General features: G+C 40.1%; 1 protein-coding gene across 1 annotated transcript in view; it reads right to left on the bottom strand.

Annotated features, from left to right (window-relative positions):
* LOC122816456 (cytochrome P450 3A2-like) overlaps positions 1-7,174 on the bottom strand; it is a 525,311-nt gene extending 518,137 nt beyond the window's left edge. Inside the window, exon 1 of the mRNA XM_044089264.1 lies at positions 7,039-7,174. Within this exon, the coding sequence (XP_043945199.1) occupies positions 7,039-7,097 (59 nt within the window). The 5' untranslated portion in view covers positions 7,098-7,174. The remainder of the gene's footprint in view (positions 1-7,038) is intronic.
* Positions 7,175-19,737: the final 12,563 nt, after the last annotated feature.

Raw genomic sequence — 19,737 nt, 5'->3', positions numbered from 1 at the left:
TATTAAGGATCAGAACATGACAGTTACTTGCTGTTCATTGCTAAACCATTTTAGTGTGATGGTTTCTGTTTACACCGTTTTATTATTTAAAAAACTGTTTTATTTTATTTATTTTATTCATTTATATATTGATTTGTTTATTTGCAGTATGTGACATATTTCTTCTGCAATATGCTGTATAAAAAAAGACTTTCATATAAACTAACAAAAGGCTACTCTTTAAATCAGCATAGCAAAGTAAATGGAAGACTGTCTTCTTGGCTTTTGATATTGGTTTTTTAGCATGTCTTTTTGATCTTTGATGTGTACGACAATGAAACTAACAGGATTTACCCTCTAAGACAGAAAAGGGTGAAAGCCTGAGACCACTGTACACTGATTTGGAGGACCCTCTCCTTTCCCCCAGTGTTGTGTAACTGTAGACTTGGTATATACAAGTTTTGGGGTGATTGTCCACCCTGTGGAAGAAGCAGAAGGGCTTGCCTGTTTTGAGTTCTGTCATTTAAATACTTGTATTTTGAGCTTGTAGGGTCAAGCATATGCTATATGACAGTTGCAGTTGTGAGAGATCTGAAGATTTGAAAATTCCTTTTGGCTTCTTGTGGTAATACAGGTATTCTTGAAAGACCTGATCCTGTCAAAAGGATGAGTTGTAGTTCTTTTTGGATGCTGCCACTTAACAAGGCCAGATACCAAGATAGAGACCTTTTCCCTCCCTTGTTTAGTGACTGTCACTACTGTGGCACAAGGCTAAATGTAGACTGATAACAGGTTAGTCATGGGTTATACAATATTAATCTGACTAACTCAATATATTAAGCTTTGCACTGTGTTTTTTTAGAAAACTAAACAATTTTACTATATATTGCAGGTATTTCATACCAAGGACCTTCACACATGACTGTCTTGGTTAACAAAGCCACACTTTAATTCATGCTGGCACTTTCAAATGTAATTGACATGGGAAAGATTCTTTCACTAAGATGTACCCAACAGCCACAAACAGATATGTATCCTGACATACACTGCTGACTTGGCTGAAGTTGGCCTTAAGAAGTTTAAACATCAATGGCCCAGTTTTCTAAGCAAGACACGGATCTACCTTTCAAATACGTCCCTTGTAACGAGGGACACTCCTCATTTTACTCCTTAACATTGTTCTATAGCAAGTTCATCCTTCACAGGAAATGTGGTATCCATGCACAAAGAACGCTGTAAAAAAGCAGTATTTCACAATATGTGGCAAAGAAAAATCTAACTCTGTATGCATAAGTTCGGTTTCATTTTTTTTTTACCATGCTAACCCTGCTGGGCAGAGACCATTTTCACAAGGGATCAGTGAATCAAACAATCCTGTTGGTCACAGCTGAACTAAATACAAAGACATACAATACAGCTGGGCCATAGCTCTGATAACTGTAAATACACCTAAGGAGTGGTGAGATCATGAATTGCTGTATAAAACAATAGCAGCAGCAGCAAGTAAATTACAAATAACAGCAAAAGCAAGTATATTTTATATATAATAGAAAATAAAAGATACAATGTAGCAGTCAATATTTAAAAAAGGAAAGGAAATAATACATCAACATTGTGCAGTGTGAGAGCTTAATTTACAAGATAACTGAAACATTAAAATGTAGTAGACACAGACAGAAAGAAAAAAGAGGCAGGATGTAAGAAGAACAAAGAGGATGACAGGTACGGTATGAAGTAGCAGGTGAAAGGAATAAAAATGTGTGAGTTCAGACAGAAGCGAAGACTGAGGAAGTATGGATAATAGGAGAATTACTGTGAACAGGAATTCCTAGATGAGATTATGAATACTGTGGTAGTCATATTCTGCATCTTTGGTCCCCCCTCCCTACCCACTTATATCGAATGTGTACCATATAATCTTAAAAAGCGTCTCCCATTCAAATAATTTAGTCACTCAGTGTCCTTCAGTCTGAAAGCTCCTATTCATTTCACTGATGGCTGAAACCACACCGATGATCATCTAGGAATTCCTGTTCACAGTGGTTAGGAAGACCTTCTACATTGCCCACCTGATCATGAAGGGATTCACATCCAGATCAGGAGAGGTCATTGTACCCCTGTACTCTTCACTTATCAGACCAATGATTGAGTACAACGCCCCATTCGGAATGTACCTTAGCCGACACCTGCAGCAGTTGGAAAGACCCCAAAAGTTCCTCACCAAAAGGATAAAGGGGCTCAAACATATGTCATACGATGCCCGAGTGAAGAAACTCCAGCTCTATTCAGTCGCATACCGTCTGCTCAGAGGTGATCTGTGCCTGACATACAAGGCCATGTCCAACCCGGAATTAATGGACATGCTCCACCTCAAAAAATCCAAATCCACCAGAGCCACGAGAGCAAGACTTAAACCTCAACACGGATATAAATAGGACGTGCTGGAGGGACAGATTCATCACCCAGAGACTCCCTTCACTATGGAACAGAATCCCAGTCCATGTGAGGCAGAGCCCCTCACTGACTCTGTTCAAGAGAAATCTTGACGAGTGGATGGGAGATCGTAAGTTTACCCTGGGAATCATCTCTGTGTCACTGCTGGACAGAGGCGCAGCAAACTAATGGGTATAGTATTCTCATCCTAAGGGGTGGTGAAAGCCACACACACTCTGGCTAGGCTTATAAATGTCCTAGGGCAGATAGCCTAGTATGAACCTATGATGATTACACTAAAAGGAAATGGCACAGCCTGTGTAAAGTTTCAGAAGCCATACCTCTCAACTGTCCAGATTTTCACAGAGCATTCTGATTTTTTCATCATATTTTTGGTCTGTTCTTCATAAAATTGGTTTTCTGTCAAATCACTGAGAACTGAAGTCACTAATTAATGACATACATTTGAGTTTCAGACTTTGTATCCTTCAGAAAATGTATGCTAACACAAATACTGTTATTCTCGCAACTTTCTAAGTTTATAAGTACAATTTTTAAAATATGTCCCCATTTTTGTTCTTATGCTTAGAAGTTGAGAGGTAAGTTCAGAACATTGGACACATTGTTTCACACTGCCCTCTTTTTACACCATCATCCAGACACATTGGTCACAGCCCAATGGAAGTTATAGCACAGATGAACTACTCTGTTTGCAGCATTCAGTAACAGAAAGTGACTTTGAAAATACGCTACTCTACATGGAATTATACCTCTGAATTTGTCCCTGATTTTGAAGGACATTCCTGGGCTTACCTCATATGTTTGCCTTGTCCCTGTTAAAATCTCGGCTTCTAGCTCATTTAGGATTACAGTCAGTCATTAATGAAAGACATAAGAGTCTTATACTTCATATGTTAAGGCAAAGTCTGTTGTTCTATTAATTTTTAAGTGAATTAGAGTAACATTTTAAAAAAATCCCTGATTTTGGAGCCTTGTCTCCCCCCACTATTATTTTTTAGAATTTGTATATGACTCAAACAAAGACCGTGACAGCTGGCCATGGCATAATCCATAACATTTTATAACCCACCCCATCCCAAACACACAATTATAACCTAGCTGTAAGGACAAAAGATTCCTGAAACCTAAATAACCTTGAAACCTGGGCACGTCAGGTTTCTTTTCTTCCTTAATTCCACAAAAAAAAAAAAGAAATATATATATATATATATATATATATATATATATATATATATAGGTTCATAGGTTTATACTAGGCTACCTGCCCTAAGGCATTTATAAGCCTAGCCCAAATTTTTGTGGCTTACGCCACCCCTTATATGAAAAAATACTGTGCCCATTAGTTTGTTGTGCCTCTGTCCAGCAGTGACACAGAGATTATTCCAGGGGTAAACCTACGATCTCCCATCCACAGGTCTAGATTTCTCTTGAACAGAGTCAGCGAGGTGCTCTGCCTCACATGGACCGGGATTTTATTCCACAGCATAGGGAGTCTCTGAGTGATAAATCTATCCCTCCAGCACGTCCTATTTATATCCGTGCTAAGGTTTAAGTCGCTTGCTCTAGTGGTTTTGGTGGATTTGGATTTTATGAGGTGGAGCATGTCCATTAATTCCGGGTTGGACATGGCCTTGTATGTCAGGCACATGTCACCTCTGAGCAGACGGTATGCGACTGAGTAGAGCTGGAGTTTCTTCAATCTGGCAGCATATGACAGATTTTGGAGTCCCTTTATCTTTTTGGTGAGGAACTTTTGGGGTCTCTCCAATTGCTGCAGATGTCGGGTGAGATACATCCCGAATGGGGCATTGTACTCGATCATTGGTCTGATAAGTGAAGAGTACAGGGGAACAATGACCTCACTAGATCTGGATGTGAATCCCTTCATGATCAGGTGGGCAATGTAGAACTAACCACTTTAGCAATGTGAGTGTCAAAAGAAAGGCCACTGTCAACCTGGGTCCCCAGGTCCCTGATAACCTCTTCTGTGCTTAGTGGATTGCCACCTATATGTATCTATCAAATGCAGTAATACATTTGTGTATCATATTATGATGAACATTCCTCATTTTGAGTCTGAAAATTGAACGGTCCAGATTTTTGCCTTGATTTGTGGTTTCGGGCAAATCATAGATGAAGTCATTAAGTAATGAAAGAAATTACAGTTTAAGACTTCATATCCCTGAGAAAAATCCACATTAACACAACATTCTAGGTTTGTAAGAGCAATATTTAAAATTCTTCCTTGATTTCGAGCCCTAACCCCCCCCCCCCCCCCCCCCCCATTATTTTTGGCTTTACCTAGACTCTTGCACTTAGAGGTTGAGACTGTCTGGCCTACATTCAGTTCCGACGTTAACAGAAATCCATGTTAAATTAATAACTGATACTGTTAATTCTGGTACTTTTAATAAGCATGAAATAACATATTTTGTCATCCTTTTAGCTTTTTTGTTGAAATTCTTCATTTTAGAGAGGGAACGTTGAGTGAGAACTATGCTTGCCACTTCCTAATATTTCTGTGAAGAATCTGCAATTTCAACTTTGTAAAACAAAACATCAAAGCCGTTTGGACGCACTCTGCGGAACATATAAGCCAGCAGTTACATATTACTTATGATTCGGAAGGAATTGAGGAAAGTAAAATCGGTCACGGCAAGTTAGGTTCCAAACTGACCACAGTCTGTGGAACATGCCACTTTGGCGTGCGCTTACTTCTTGGATGGACCAGATTCTGCAGAACGGCTAAGATTTTTGCCTTTTTTTTTTTTGCCTTGACCCTCGTAAAATTACTGTTTTTTTCAAGCAAATCACAGAGACTAATATGTTTTAATGCTCAGAGTGCAAAACCTTCCGCTCTAGTAAAATGTTAGCTCTGTTAAGGTAATACGTAAAAATGGTCTTGTCTTCTCTCACTCTACCCATAATTGTTGGCATTGGGCATGATTTTTGAGCAAAAATTATAAAGACTATGGATTTTTGGGACACCTGGTCGCACTCGAAGTGACCAGTGCAGTTGGACTCACATTAAACTGTAAAACAAATAGCTGTCTTCTTGCAGAGGGCATGTCTGGTGTTGTAATTAACAGCCAGTTGGCACCGTTAGCATCGTTACTTCACAGATAGTTACCAAGTTGTACCTCTCAACTGTCCAGATTTTTGCAGAATGTCCACATTTCTCTCAACTGTCTAGATTTTTGCTGAATGTCCACATTTCTATTTTTGGCAGGTTACCCATAAAATTAAGGATTTTCTGGATTTTTGTGGCGAATCATTAAAGAAATGAATTCACTAAATAATGGCAGCCATTTGAGTTTCCGACTTGTTATCCTTCATAAAATGCATGGTAACACAAGACCTTCTATTCTAACAACCTCTAAGTTTGTAAGACCAATATTAAAATGTGTCTCTATTTGAGGGGATTTGCCCCCCCCCCCTTTATTTTTGGCTTTGTCCAGATTTTTTGTGCTAAAAGGTTGAGAGCTGTGGCATAGTTCTTGGTTGTGCCCCTTGGGGAGCGTTCTGTACGGAATTTGTAGGTCCCGTTTTGTCAAAATGGGGATCGAGGGTTATTTTTCTCGATTTCAAGTTGTGTCGACAGCTTACATACCACTCAACTGTCCAGATTTCTGCTTCATAGTTTTATTCTGTTCCTCATATTTGTGATTTCTGCTTCATCCTTTTATTCTGTTCCTCATATTTGTGATTTTTATAGATTTTTACAAGAAATCAGTGATGACTGAATTCGCTAAATAATGACAGGCATTTCAGTTTCACGCTTCATAGCTTTCATAAAATGCATGGTAACAAAATGCCTTTTATTCTAGCCACTTTCTAAAGTTATAAAATGAAATGTTCAAATGTGTCCCTATTTGTGTGTGTGTGGGGGGGGGCGTTGTCCCCGTTATTTTTGACATTGTCCACTTATTTTCCGCTAAGAGGTTGAGAGCTATGCATCTGTATAATAACAGCAACAGAACAATAAAGATAAAGTTCGACTCCCCCTCCCAGACATGGGGAGAGTAATCTTCCTACTCCTCAGATAATTTTTAAATATACATTTTAAATGCCTTCGTGGGGTTTACATTTTTTTCTCTTGTCGAATCGATACACCGGGAATAAACGTGTCTGATAAAAAGTCTTCTTTCGTCGCTTTTAAACAAAGTTTATAACGACATCAGAGGTTAAAGTCTGCGCGTTTAGCATACACAGATGGACATGACGCATTTCTTACTTTGCAGCCATAATGAGCGAACGAGATAAACAAATCTGTTTTCTACACATTTAACACAGACAGGTGAAGCAAGCACAGTTTAAGAGATTATCAAATATAATGAATACACGCGTAGTTTATCATATGTCCAAATTACTTATGATATTAAGACGAGTATCTGTCAAAATGTCCCGATATAGTCTTTGCAATGCAATAAGAAGGCATTACATTCATGTTTAAAACAGCAAGCATTTACTTTGACTTCACTGTGAGAATTTTCCAGATGCGACTAACAAAAGAATGAGCATTATTATTATTTGAGTATTATTCGTAACTGTAATGAGAGTGAATCATTGTTTATTTCTTGTAACATTTTATTGCATAATACTTACATAAGGAGAAGTAAAATAAAGGTAGCAATTAAAGTCCAAGTTTCAGCTGAAAGAGACATTTTGATAGCTAAGCGTCCCGAGCCTAAATAGATCGCAGTTCTTTTTCACGGGCGTGTTTTGTTGTTTTCTTAAACTTGCTATTAGTCACGTGGTCCAAGCGCCAGACGGGACCTCTCCTTTTATGCAAGCAAAGTTTTGGTATCCTAACAAATCTGAACGTAATCTATTTTGTGCCAGATCACAAATCTTATCTCCCACTTTAACATGTAACATTAGTGTACATAAAAATGTTCAATTTGCTATTTGATACATAACTGCTATTCATATAGACCAACTAGGCGGCCACCTAGGGTGCCGGTTTAGCAGGGGCGCTTTTCCAGTATTTATTTGGTGTAGTTAGACCAGGATGGGGGCACCAGGTAGTATGGTTGGGGGCCTAGGGCACCAGCTGACCTTAAGCCGCTGCTTAGTATACCCCCCAACACACACACACACACTAGACTTGGAAACTAATGGCTACAGACATGCATTTATTTATGCAGTATTATGCCAATGAGAACAAACAGCCAAACTGATTGCATTTAATTTCAAAATGTGTAAACCATGAATTAACCAGATGTGCACAAAATGCAGGATTGGAAGGAAACAAATCAAGCAAATGTAGCAACCATTTTCTTTTATAAAATGCAGCAGCAGCTCCAAAATGTCACGCAATTCAACAAGTCAACTAATTTAGTGGAAAACACAACACAAATCACTGAAATGGTCTGAAAAACAGTCATTGGTGGGCATCAGGCCTTGGGCCCCAGCCTGTCTGCTAAACCACAAAGCATGCATGGGTCCACTCACCCTCTGCCTGGGACATCAAACCACCAGGGGTAGCCATAGTTCACCTGAGAAAAAGGGAGCCCAGCTATCTGAGCCCATGTCCCATCCCACCAGACTCCACTACATAATTTAGCCTTCAAAGATTTCCTTTCTGCCAGAAGAGAGCGACTTGTCTTGCAGTCTTTACCAATATCTGAATAGTTTTACTACCATCTGCAAGTTTTACATAGTTTTGTGACACTGCTCACCCCATAACATTCAACCTCTGAATACAAGTAATCTGGACAAAGCCAAAATAATGGGGGGATAGAGGCCCCAAAATAGGGACACATTTTAAATATTGCTGATATCAATTTAGAAAGCTGCCAGAATAACAAAATTTGTGTTAGCATACATTTTCCGATGGATATGAAGTCTGAAACTCAATTGTATGCCACTATTTAGTGACTTAAATCCTTGTGATTTGTCAGGAAACCAGAAATTTTACAAGGAACAGACTGCAAATCTGGACAGTTGAGAGGTATGCATAGCCCCCCCACCTCACCTTTTTTATACTTCTAATGTAAAGACATACCCATAATTATCTATGAACCTGTTTTTATGCCCCAAATCTTAACTTCAGTTTTAAAATTTCCTGCACTATCAAGTTCCTTCTCTCACCTCCAGTTCATTGAATTTCTAAGCATTAATTACATCCTCTATTATCTGTTTGACAAACCCACTAATATACCTCTTCAGATTCTCAGTGTTCAACATCTACTAATGCATAAGTATGTTTAATACTGTAATAGTTGCCTTTATTCCACATGGATATGTTCTAATCAGCAAACAAATGTGTAATTGTCAATGTATATTACTCAGTGTTTTTGTTCATGTATATTACTGAATGTCTGTTTAAACAGTTTGTGATATGTTGGAACTTTTTTCCCCAGTCCGCCTCTAAAAATGTTTTTTAAAATAAACTAAGCTGAGCAAGCCAGGTAAACAAAAGCAAAACGAAAATGGATTAAATAAATTAAATATCCCAAGCTTACTGATAGGATTACTATTTTTTTCTTGTTACCCTGTATACACATGTTGATGTACTTTGTTCTGGTAATGAAACCCCATCTTGCCTGTAAAGCTCACCTACCTTCACCCTAGATTTTGGATAGTGCGTTTTCTCTGCCTAACTGCCTTACTGTCTTTCTGACATGACTATTTGCCAGGATCATAAGCTTTTGTACTACTTTGTTGTCTCTGTTTTCCCTCTCATTTTCTCCTTGTATGGTATCTGTCCGGATTACTTTAAATACTTTAAATGTAGCCCACTTCTACAATCTTTTCACCAAAGTTCCTTCAGTTTTATTTTTTAGTGACCATAATGGGCCATAATGTCATTTCTCCTTATGAATAATGCAATAATCTTCAGATCTGACCACCAGTGAAAAAAGGTAAGCTTCTATGATGGATGCAGGTTTGTGTCCCTAGCCCAACCTTGGGCATTCATTTGCAAACCAGTTCACCTGTCAACAGTCTTCCCACAGCAAAACCCCATCCTGTTTAAATGCATAAATCCATGATGTCAAACCATAACCATGTAGAGTGTTCTGTGCTCCTCTTCTAATGCTTCATGTATTATCCAAGCTGCCACAGCAGTAGCACTATATTTATTCCATATTCTCCCTTCATTGTCCCCCTAGCACTTGACAGAAGGGAATTCACAAATATGTGGTTCTTTAATTTTCCTGACTGGGCCACTCCCATTAGGCTGGTATTTATACTACTACTGGCTAGAGAGAGGTAGCTTGGCTTACTGCTTTGACCACTTGGTTGAGAGGTTACACACGCAGATAAATTTAGTGCTAAGATTACCACAGAAACTAGCATCACAATTGTAGAAATGGCCAAGTCCCTTACAGCCACCAAAATAATCAAAGAACATGTCCTAACTGATCAGGACAAGACATCAGGTTACTTCCCCTACTCTTTTTGATAGGTGCCATGGAATGTTTTGCATCCACCTAAAATATCACCAACTCAAGTAGATGGGGTCTCAGTTTAATGTTTCATCCAAAGAATGGCTCACTCAAGAATGCTGCAACCTTCCAATGCTGCACTGCAGTGTCAGGAATCTGATCACCTAGAGTGCAAATAGAACCCCCACCACAGCCTTCTGATCTTCCAGCACTAAATGGGAACGTGTTACCTGATGTTCCACTGACACTTTCTTTTAACACTTCTTTTTAATGATTTCAGTGTGAACTGGTGCATTCCCGTTAACTGTTTAATACTGCAGTTTTTACAGCCACGGTGGTACGGCGGTAGCGTTGTTACCTCACAGCAAGAGGTTCTCCCATTCGATTCTCAGCTGGGCTTGGGAGTGCCTTCTGTGTGGAGTCGGCATTTCCTCCCCGTGGTTGAGTAGCGTTTGAAAGACATGCGTGCGTAAATGGGCGTGCCTTCATTGAAGGTTGGGCATCGAGCTGGCACCTTGGCGTTTCATAAAAAAATCTACTGCCAATCATTAGCGGACCGGAGTTCCACTGTGGCGACCCCTTACCAGGAAAAGCCGAAAGACAAACAACAACAACCCTGTTTGAAACATGCCATGGCCTCTAGTATGTGAACCCCAGTCTTCACACATTTTTGCAACTTCCTGATGTACTCTGATTTCTGACTATCTTCTTGTGTCTTCTTCATATTCTATTCCTTTTGACTCACTTATCTCCTTAGATATCCTGTTTTCTTTTTACCTTCTGAATCATGCTCATACAAAACAAGCCACTATAAATGTTTTGACTTATGTCATTGCTCTGTCTTGATAATATACACATTCAAACTATTGTTCCACTGGTTAGGCTTCCTTTATTTCTTCTTTATCCTCAAATGTCTCTCAAAACTGGTTCTGCCAGTTATGCCATGTGAGCTTTCCCTGTTAAATGGGCTTCTGTCATAGGTCCTATCTTCCCAAATATGTTGTGAAAATGGGTTGTGCTCAGGAAAACTTCCATTCTTAAAGTTTATACACTGCTTTCCTAGAAAACCTACATCTAGGTGAAATGAATTATGAAGATGGCAAAATTAGTTGTCAGTGTGGGCACATACCTGTTAAAGTTTTCTGCCATTTATTTTTAAATCCCTAGCTTTTAGTGAACACAAACAGCTATTTCCTTCCATCCTTGGTCTGTTCTCAGTGCAGGTGTGATATGCAGCTTCCACCACAACCATTCACAAACTAGGTGTATAGAACTCTTCCCAACAAATAAACTGTATACAACTGCAATGTATGATTTAAACCTGTACAACGCCCATCCTGTAAACTTTAAGAGGTTGCTTCTGCAACACATCCTTTTTTTAACACCTTTATTAAAGTCACAGTACCAATTGGCTAGACAGAGGGACTGAGCTAGGAAAGATGTGCAGCAGGTAAAGGTGATAAAGGATAATGAGGGAAACATACTTACAAGTGAGGAGAGTGTGTTGAGCAGATGGAAAGAGTACTTTGAGGGGTTGATGAATGAAGAGAATGAGAGAGAGAGAGAGAGAGAGAGAGAGAAAGAGAGAAGGTTAGATGATATGGAGATAGTGAATCATGAAGTGCAAAGGATTAGCAAGGAGGAAGTAAGGATAGCTATGAAGAGGATGAAGAACGGAAAGGCTGTTGGTCCAAATGACATACCTGTGGAAGCATGGAGGTGTTTAGGTGAAATGGCAGTGGAGTTTTTAACCAGATTGTTTAATGAAATTCTGGAAAGTGAGAGGATGCCTGAGGAATGGAGAAAACGTGTTTTGGTACCGATTTTTAAGAATAAGGGTGATGTGCAGAGCTGTAGTAACTACAGAGGGATTAAACTGATCAGTCACAGCATGACGTTATGGGAAAGAGTAGTGGAAGCAAGGTTAAGAAGGGAGGTGATGATTAGTGATCAGCAGTATGGTTTCATGCAGGAAAGAGCACTACAGATGCAATGTTTGCTCTGAGAGTGTTGTTGGAGAAATACAGAGAAGGTCAGAAGGAGTTGCATTGTCTTTGTGGACTTAGAGAAAGCATATGACAGGGTGCCTAGAGAGGAGTTGTGGTATTGTATGAGGAAGTCGGGAGTGTCAGAGAAGTATGTAAGAGTGGTACAGGATATGTATGAGGGTAGTGTGACAGCGGTGAGGTCTGTGGTGGGAGTGACGGATGTGTTTAAGGTGGAGGTGGGATTACATCAAGGATCAGCTCTGAGCCCTTTCTTATATGCAATGGTGATGGACAGGTTGACAGACGAGCTCAGACAAGAGTCCCCGTGGACTATGATATTTGCAGATGACATTGTGATCTGTAGTAAGAGTAGGGAACAGGTGGAGGAGACCCTGGAGATGGAGATATGCTCTAGAGAGAAGAGGAATGAAGGTCAGCAGGACTAAGAATATATGTGTGTGAATGAGAGGGAGGATAGAGGAATGGTGAGGATGCAAGGAGTAGAGGTGGTGAAGGTGGATGAGTTTAAGTACTTGGGATCAACAGTTCAGAGTAATGGTGAGTGTGGAAGAGAGGTGAAGAAGAGATTACAGGCAGAATGGAGTGGGTGGAGAAGAGTGTCAGGAGTGATTTGTGACAGACGAGTACCAGTAAGAGTGAAAGGGAAGGTCTACAAGAGGGTAGTGAGACCAGCTATGTTATATGGGTTGGAGACAGTGGCATTGACAAAAAAGCAGGAATTAGAGCTGGATGTGGCAGAGTTAAAGATGTTAATATTTGCACTGGGTATGACGAGGGTGGACAGGATTAGGAATAAGTATATTAGAGGGTCAGCCCAGGTTGGAAGGTTTGGAGACAAAGCCAGAGAGGCAAGATTACATTGGTTTGGACATGTGCTGAGGAGGGATGCTGAGTATATTGGGAAAAGATGCTAAGGATGAAGCTAGCAGGTAACAGGAAAGGAGGAAGGCCTAAGATAAGGTTTATGGATGTGGTGAGAGAAGACATGCAGGTAGTTGGTGTGACAGAGCAAGATGCAGAGGACAGGAAGAAATGGAAACAGATGATCCTCTGTGGCGACCCCTAACGGGAACAGCAGAAAGAAGATGATGATGATTTTAAACAATAAAATGGGTACACAAACTAATAGAAAAAAAACATTCTAAATAATTTTCATTATTTTCAAGCATTATGCATATATGTTTTCTTTTTTTAGCAATTATCATTTACTCCAAAAGTACATGACTTGTTCAAGTCCTGCCTTCCCTTAAGTGTCACTCCTCCTCATCCTGAACATTACTATGCATACTTCAGTTCTGGTTGGTTTAGATTTTTATTTCCAGTTTTTAGTAATTGCTATTTTATCAGCCAATAGCATTAACCTTATAAATAGAGGCCTTAACATGTCTAGGCAATTCATTTACTATATTCTAGCTCAAAAGAGTCATTTCCTCAGTTACAATCATTTGCTTCGCCAATATTACTGACAAAGTATTATTATAAAATTAATTGTTATGGCTAGGCTTGTATAGGCCCTAAGGCCGATAGCCTAGTACTAATCTATGAACCTATGTATTTAGAACATTTTTAAAATCTGTCAGCTCATTACATTCTCAAAAGCATGTTTCCAAATACCTCTCTTTTTCCCATCACATCTCCAGCATTAACTATTTACCTAAGGGGAAAATTCTCTGAAGTCTACTTTGGGTATAAACATACCTACATAAAATTATGTGTGTAAAAGCCCTAAACCTTTTGGACTTTGTTGTATACTTGGGAACAATATAAATATCCTCCCACTTTCCCTTTGTATACTGCCTTTCCATCCTCTCTTTCCGATTTTTTCTAACATCTTCTGAGTGATTCTTATAGTTACTATGCATTATTTCATATGCCCTACTAATTATGCCTTTTTAAGAGCAGCTTCTGGTGTATACTCTACTAAAACACTCAGCCATCTTTCACTCTACCCTCCTCTGTCCTTTTCTCTTTGAGTATACTTTGTTATCAGTCCCTGGTAGGGAAGGTAGTATTTAATCTGGTGTCTAAACATCTGCTTGGCCTCATTCCACTCTGTTAACATTCCTCCCTAGTTATTTGCTACCTATACATTGGTAAATTTGCTATTTTTTATCTCATATGCAATATAATATTACAGCACAGCCTACTAGACCTGATCGGGGCATAATATTGTTTTCCATACACAACCTTGTACTCCTTATCTATTGTACACTCCCTTACCTCCCACCCACTCATTTCCTATCCTTCAACATCATATAAGTATCTCATGCTTACCATGTTACCTACCCTTGGATGTCCCCATGTACCTTGACATTCCTACTGCTATATATTTTAAACTACTATCCACCCCTTTCTATCTCATTGCCAGTACCTATTATAACTTAGTCACTTAACCTACTCCTTCCTATATTTACATTCCATATCTATATCCTATTTTTTCTTTGCTTGCAGAACATTCTGTCAGCTGAAATAAGGCATATAATGTGAACAGATTTACCCATCTTTTTATTTACATGCTCTCAATCATGTATTCATAAAAAGGGATTTATTTATATTTGTTGACCGGGAGTGTCCGACTATACGTAGGTCCATTTTCAGCGGAGGCCCGGGGAGAAAAGCTCCACAGTTAAAAATAAACAGACAGTAGTTACACTGGATTACATAGTGATTAACAGTTTACATAGCAATTACTTACAACATATTTACAGATGAATAACATAGTACATCAGTAGACAACTAGAATCTTCATCTGTGAAGTACATAACAGACATTAACAAATGTTAAAATAAGAAGTTCCTGCTGTATAATAAGTACTAGGCTTATGAGCATCTGAGCTTGCTATAATCAAGGTAGTTAGTGGAGTGGAAAGAAAGGTAGTGGTTGGATGAGGTGGGTGATATTAGAGTGGGAGTTGCAAGGACATAGCAAGCATGTTTTATGTGCGCTTTTAGTAAAGTTTTGAAGTGGGTGCATGATGGTACGGAGGTAATTGTGGGTGGGAGGGAGTTCCATAATTTGGCTATGGTGCAAGAGAATAGTGCTTCACCAGCAGAGTTATTGGTTTTGGTGATCTGCAAGTGATTTTTGTTGCTGGATCTTAGTGGTCTGGTGGTGCGATAGGGTTGGAGTAGATTCTGGAGGGATGGGACATTTAGTGGATGGTTTACTAGTCTGTGGGCGAGTGAGAGTTGATACCATTGAAGGAGGTGAGGGAGTTCAAGCCAGCCCAGTTCAGCAAGTGAGAGACAGTGGTGACTACGGTAGGAAGCCCCTGCGGCAAATTTGGAGATTTTGTTGTAGCAGGTCTCTAGCTTGTTTAGATCGCATTGCCTTAGATTGGTATATACTGGAGAGGCATAAAGTAGGGTGGAGAAAAGGTGGGAATTTGCTATTGAAATCTTTGCTGCTTTGGTGAGAAGTTGCTTATTTCTGTATAACGCTCCTAGTTTTTTGTGGACTTTATGGTCATGTATATGTGAATGTCAAATTTTAGTTTATTGTCTATTTCCACTCCTAGCAATTTGGTGTGTTCAGTTGGGTATATAATGGTGTTGTCTTTTGCTGTGAAGTTAAAGTGAGAGTTGTTTTGACTATATTTGGTGGGTTGGAAGATGAGTAGTTTAGTTTTGTTTGGGTTGGGTATTAATTGGGCATCGGATAACCAAGTTTCAACAGAAGAAAAGGCTTCCTGTATGACTTTTTGCAGTTTAGGTAGGGAATGGGCTGAGCAGACGATGGTTGAGTCATCTGCGTATTATATGAGTGTGCCATGTTTGGTGGCAGAGGCTAGATTATTGGTGAAAACAGTGAAGTAGGGGTCCAAGGATGGATCCTTGGGGAACCTCTATGGAGACAAGCAGTTGGGGAGCTATGTCATTCTGCCATACAACGGATTGTTGGCGGTCAGACAGGTAACTCTGAAACCAGTTGGTGACTGATTGTGAGAAGGATAGGTTATTGAGGACAGAGATAAGTTGTTTGTGTGGGACCATGTCAAATGCTTTAGATAGGTCTAGGAAAGTAGCAGAGGAGAGATAGCCATTTTTTTATGCTGAAGGATAGTGTTAGTAAAGGAGAGTAAGGCAGTGGGGATGCTATACTTTGGTCGGAAACCATGCTGAGTATTGGAAAGGAGTTTGTTAGTAAGGAGGTAGTCTGAGACCTGAGAGTGTATGCATCTCTCTAGAATTTTGGAGAGTGGAGAGAGAATAGCTATGGGGCAGTAATTGGTTAGTTCTGTGGAAGGTCCACCTTTGTGGAGGGGAATTATATGTGATACTTTCCACAGTGTGGGAACTTAACTTTCTGACAGAGACTGGTTAATCAAGATGGATACTAGGTAGGCCAGAGCATCAGCTGTGATTTGTAGGTATTCACTTGGGAGGTTGTCTGCTGCTAATTTGGTGGGCTTAAGTTTAGTTAAGAGTTTTTTTATGTTGGAGGTAGGTACAGGAGAAAAAGAGAAGGCAGTGGGGAGATTACTAGTTGAAGGTGTGGGTTGGAGGGGAGGGGGGTTGTGTTGTTTAGCTAGTGATAGTATGGTTTGTGTGAAGTGTGTGTTGAATGAGGTAGCAATATTTTCTGAGGAGTGAGGGATGTTAGGAGGAGGGGTACTGACTTTACCTGGGTGGAGGATGGAGTTTATGGAGGACTAGAATTGTTTGGGGCTGTGTTGGGAGGAGTCTAGGGCAGATTGGTAGTATTGGAATTTGTCCTGTTTTATTAGCTTTTTGACTCTATTGCATAGTTCTAGGAATTTCTGTCTAGTTGAGGGTGTTTTGGTTTTGCGCCAGTGCTCCCAGGTTTTATCCCTGTTTTTCATTTCTGACTTAGTGGTTTTCTGTAGCCATGGGGAGGGTTGTGCTTTGATTCTGGAAAGTCTTATGGGGGAATGGTAATTAAGGATGCTCAGGAATGTAGTATTAAAAAATTCAACTGCATCATCAAGACTGAGGTACTTTAGAGGATGCCAGTTACATTCTTTGAGGGAAGAGATGAATGTGAGTGGGTTAAAGTTTAGTTTTTTTTTTACGTATTTGATGGTAGATGACAGGTTTAGCTTGGTATAGGTATTTTTTGAGTAGGAATATTGGGGAGTGATCACTGAGGCTATCTGATAAGCAGCCTGTTAAATATGACTAGTATCCAATCCAGGGTAGTGTGCTTGGTGGAGGTTTTATTTATGCTGGTTTGTGACTGGACTAGTTGAGTGAAGCCATGAAGATGTACATGATGGGTTGGATTGTTGCCAGAACAGGATTGCCAGTCAATATTGAAATCACCTAAGATGATAGTTTCTTGGGGGAGATGGTGGGTAGACCAGCTGAGGAGGTTTTCTAGGGGAGGGATGTTTTGGCCAGGTGGGAAGTAGCATCCAATTATGTTGATGGTTTTGTTTTGGTTAATTTTGAGGTTGGTATATATTATTTCTTCATTGCCTATTTGTGGAGCTGATGATTTTAAGATCTGGATGTTTAGATGCTGTTTAAATATTATAGCTACACCACCTCCTTTTTTGTTTAGCCGGTCTACTCTTAGTGTGCCGTAACCTGTAGGGAGGATTTGCTCACTGGTAATGTGAGGTTTTAGCCAGGTTTCTGTCAGGATAACTATATCTGGGGAGTACAAGTCTATGGTGAAATGGAGTTCATGGACATTGTTGGATATACTTCTAATATTTAGGCATAGTAGAAGGAAGTCACTTGGTTTTCTATTGGCTGTAATATGGAAGAAGTTGTGGTTTCTAGTCTGATTATGAAGATTGGGGTTGGAGATGGTAGGGCCAGGGCTGGGGTGGATGTCTCCACTTAAGGCTAGTTTTGATAAGCATGAGTTTTCTCAGTTTTTAAATGTGTTTGATTATAAGGGAAACTTTATGATTGTGCTCTGTGGGTAATAGGTATGGTGGGAGGGTTACTATGTTAAGTTGTAGGGATGCTTTACGTTTGAGTAATATAGTTGGTAGAATATGTGGGGGGTGCATAGGGATGGTTCTTGAGCTGGTGGGAGGGGAGCTAAGTATGGGTGAGACATGGGTGGTGGTGTGAGTAGTAGTTTAGTGGTAGTGGTTGAGTGGGGGAATGCTGGAGCTTTGGTAGGATGTAAGATATGCAAGGAGAGTGCATGCAGTGAGCATAGGAAAGGTATGCTTGTACATGTTAGTTGAGGAGGTGTGATAGTAGTGGGAAGATGGAGGAGGTAGTGTTGGGTCAGTGCTGTGGTTGGCTATTAGAAAGATGGGAGGGGTTTGAGTGCAATAAAGGTGGGACCACTGGGGGCAGGAGGGAATAGGAGGCAGGGTGGGGAGCGAACCGGGTACAGACCCTGTTAGTTGCTGGTATGAGGGGCTGGAAAACAATCACAAAGCAAAGACAAGTATGTGTTAAGAAACAATCACAATTGACCAAGGACTGCTCTGAAACTGTAAGTCATTTTTGACTTTCTTAATTTCTCAGGTGGAAAAACAGGATAACCTTGTATCAGTAGGCTACTGTGGTCATAGTTTAAATTATGGATACTATTTGCTAACAGAAGGGAATAAGAGAAAGTGGAAGATGTGTGTGTGTGTGTGTGTGTGTGTGTGTGTGTGTGTGTGTGTGTGTGTGTGTGTGTGTGTGTGTGTGTGTGGTGGTGGTGGTGGTGGTGGTGGTGGTGGTAGTGGTGGTGGGGGGGGGGGGATACAAGCAGAGTGCTCTCCAGGGGAAAATGAATATTAGCTCAAACAGGTAGACACATACTCAAAGTTAACTGTAGCTGTTTGCAGACAGTTCAGACCCAGACTGCTCTTTTCTTACAAGACTGTTAAAGGTGGTACCGCAGTTGAAAACTTAAGAGTGGTGTTAGGTTGGAGAGACACCGAGCCTTCATGGGGCCTGTAGCAGAGTGGATTGTAGTTTTTTAGATTAGCAGGTGCAGGACTGCAATTCCAGGATTTAAGAAAACCACTAATCGCAGTTTCATAAATTCCTGAATGAAATGCCAATATTGTATTACATTGATGGCTGTATGGTGATTTTCTTGGTCAATAACTTTAAGAAGACATGTTTTTTTCTGCTGCAAAGGATGCCAAATGACCCTAGCTACAGTTCTGACTGGGTTATGCACAAAGTAAATGTGCAGTGCTACTTGATGCAAGTATGGTTCATTCCGCTATGTAATGTATACATTTTACAACTTTCACATGCATTCATTAGGCTGGAATGGTATCTGTGACCTATTGCATGCATGACAATATACCACTAGCATAATCTGACTTAATTTACTGCACTGTCCTCTCATAAAGTACCTAATTTAACAACTTTGGTGGTCTAGTCATTATTTAGTATATCTACTCTAATCTCATTCTCAACATAATTTCTTTCAGTCATTCTTTGATACCCACTTTATCCTAATGACTATCACAATTCAGCCAAGCAATGGACATAACAAGCTAGAGAACTAGTCCTTAACAGGACATCAATGCATCACAGAGTACACACACACACACACACACACACACACACACACACACACACACACACACACACACACACACACACACCCCACTCCCACACACACACACACACACACACACACACACACACACACACACACACACACACACACACACACACGCACACACACACACACACACACACACACACACACACACACACACACACACACACACACACACACACACACACACACACACACACACACACACACACACACACACACACACACACACACACACACACACACACACACACACACACACACACACACACACACACACACACACACACACACACACACACACACACACACAGAGCTCTGGCCGGCTAACATCGACCTGAAATCAGCTGGATGTATAAGTGAATTTAAGTACACTTTTATCTGCTCTTTTGCATATAGTACTGCAT

Source organism: Protopterus annectens, chromosome 12.part0 (assembly GCF_019279795.1).
Source record: "Protopterus annectens isolate FY-2018-M chromosome 12.part0, PAN1.0, whole genome shotgun sequence".
NCBI classification, from domain to species: Eukaryota; Metazoa; Chordata; order Ceratodontiformes; family Protopteridae; genus Protopterus; species Protopterus annectens.
This window is presented reverse-complemented; position numbering and strand designations above follow the sequence as displayed.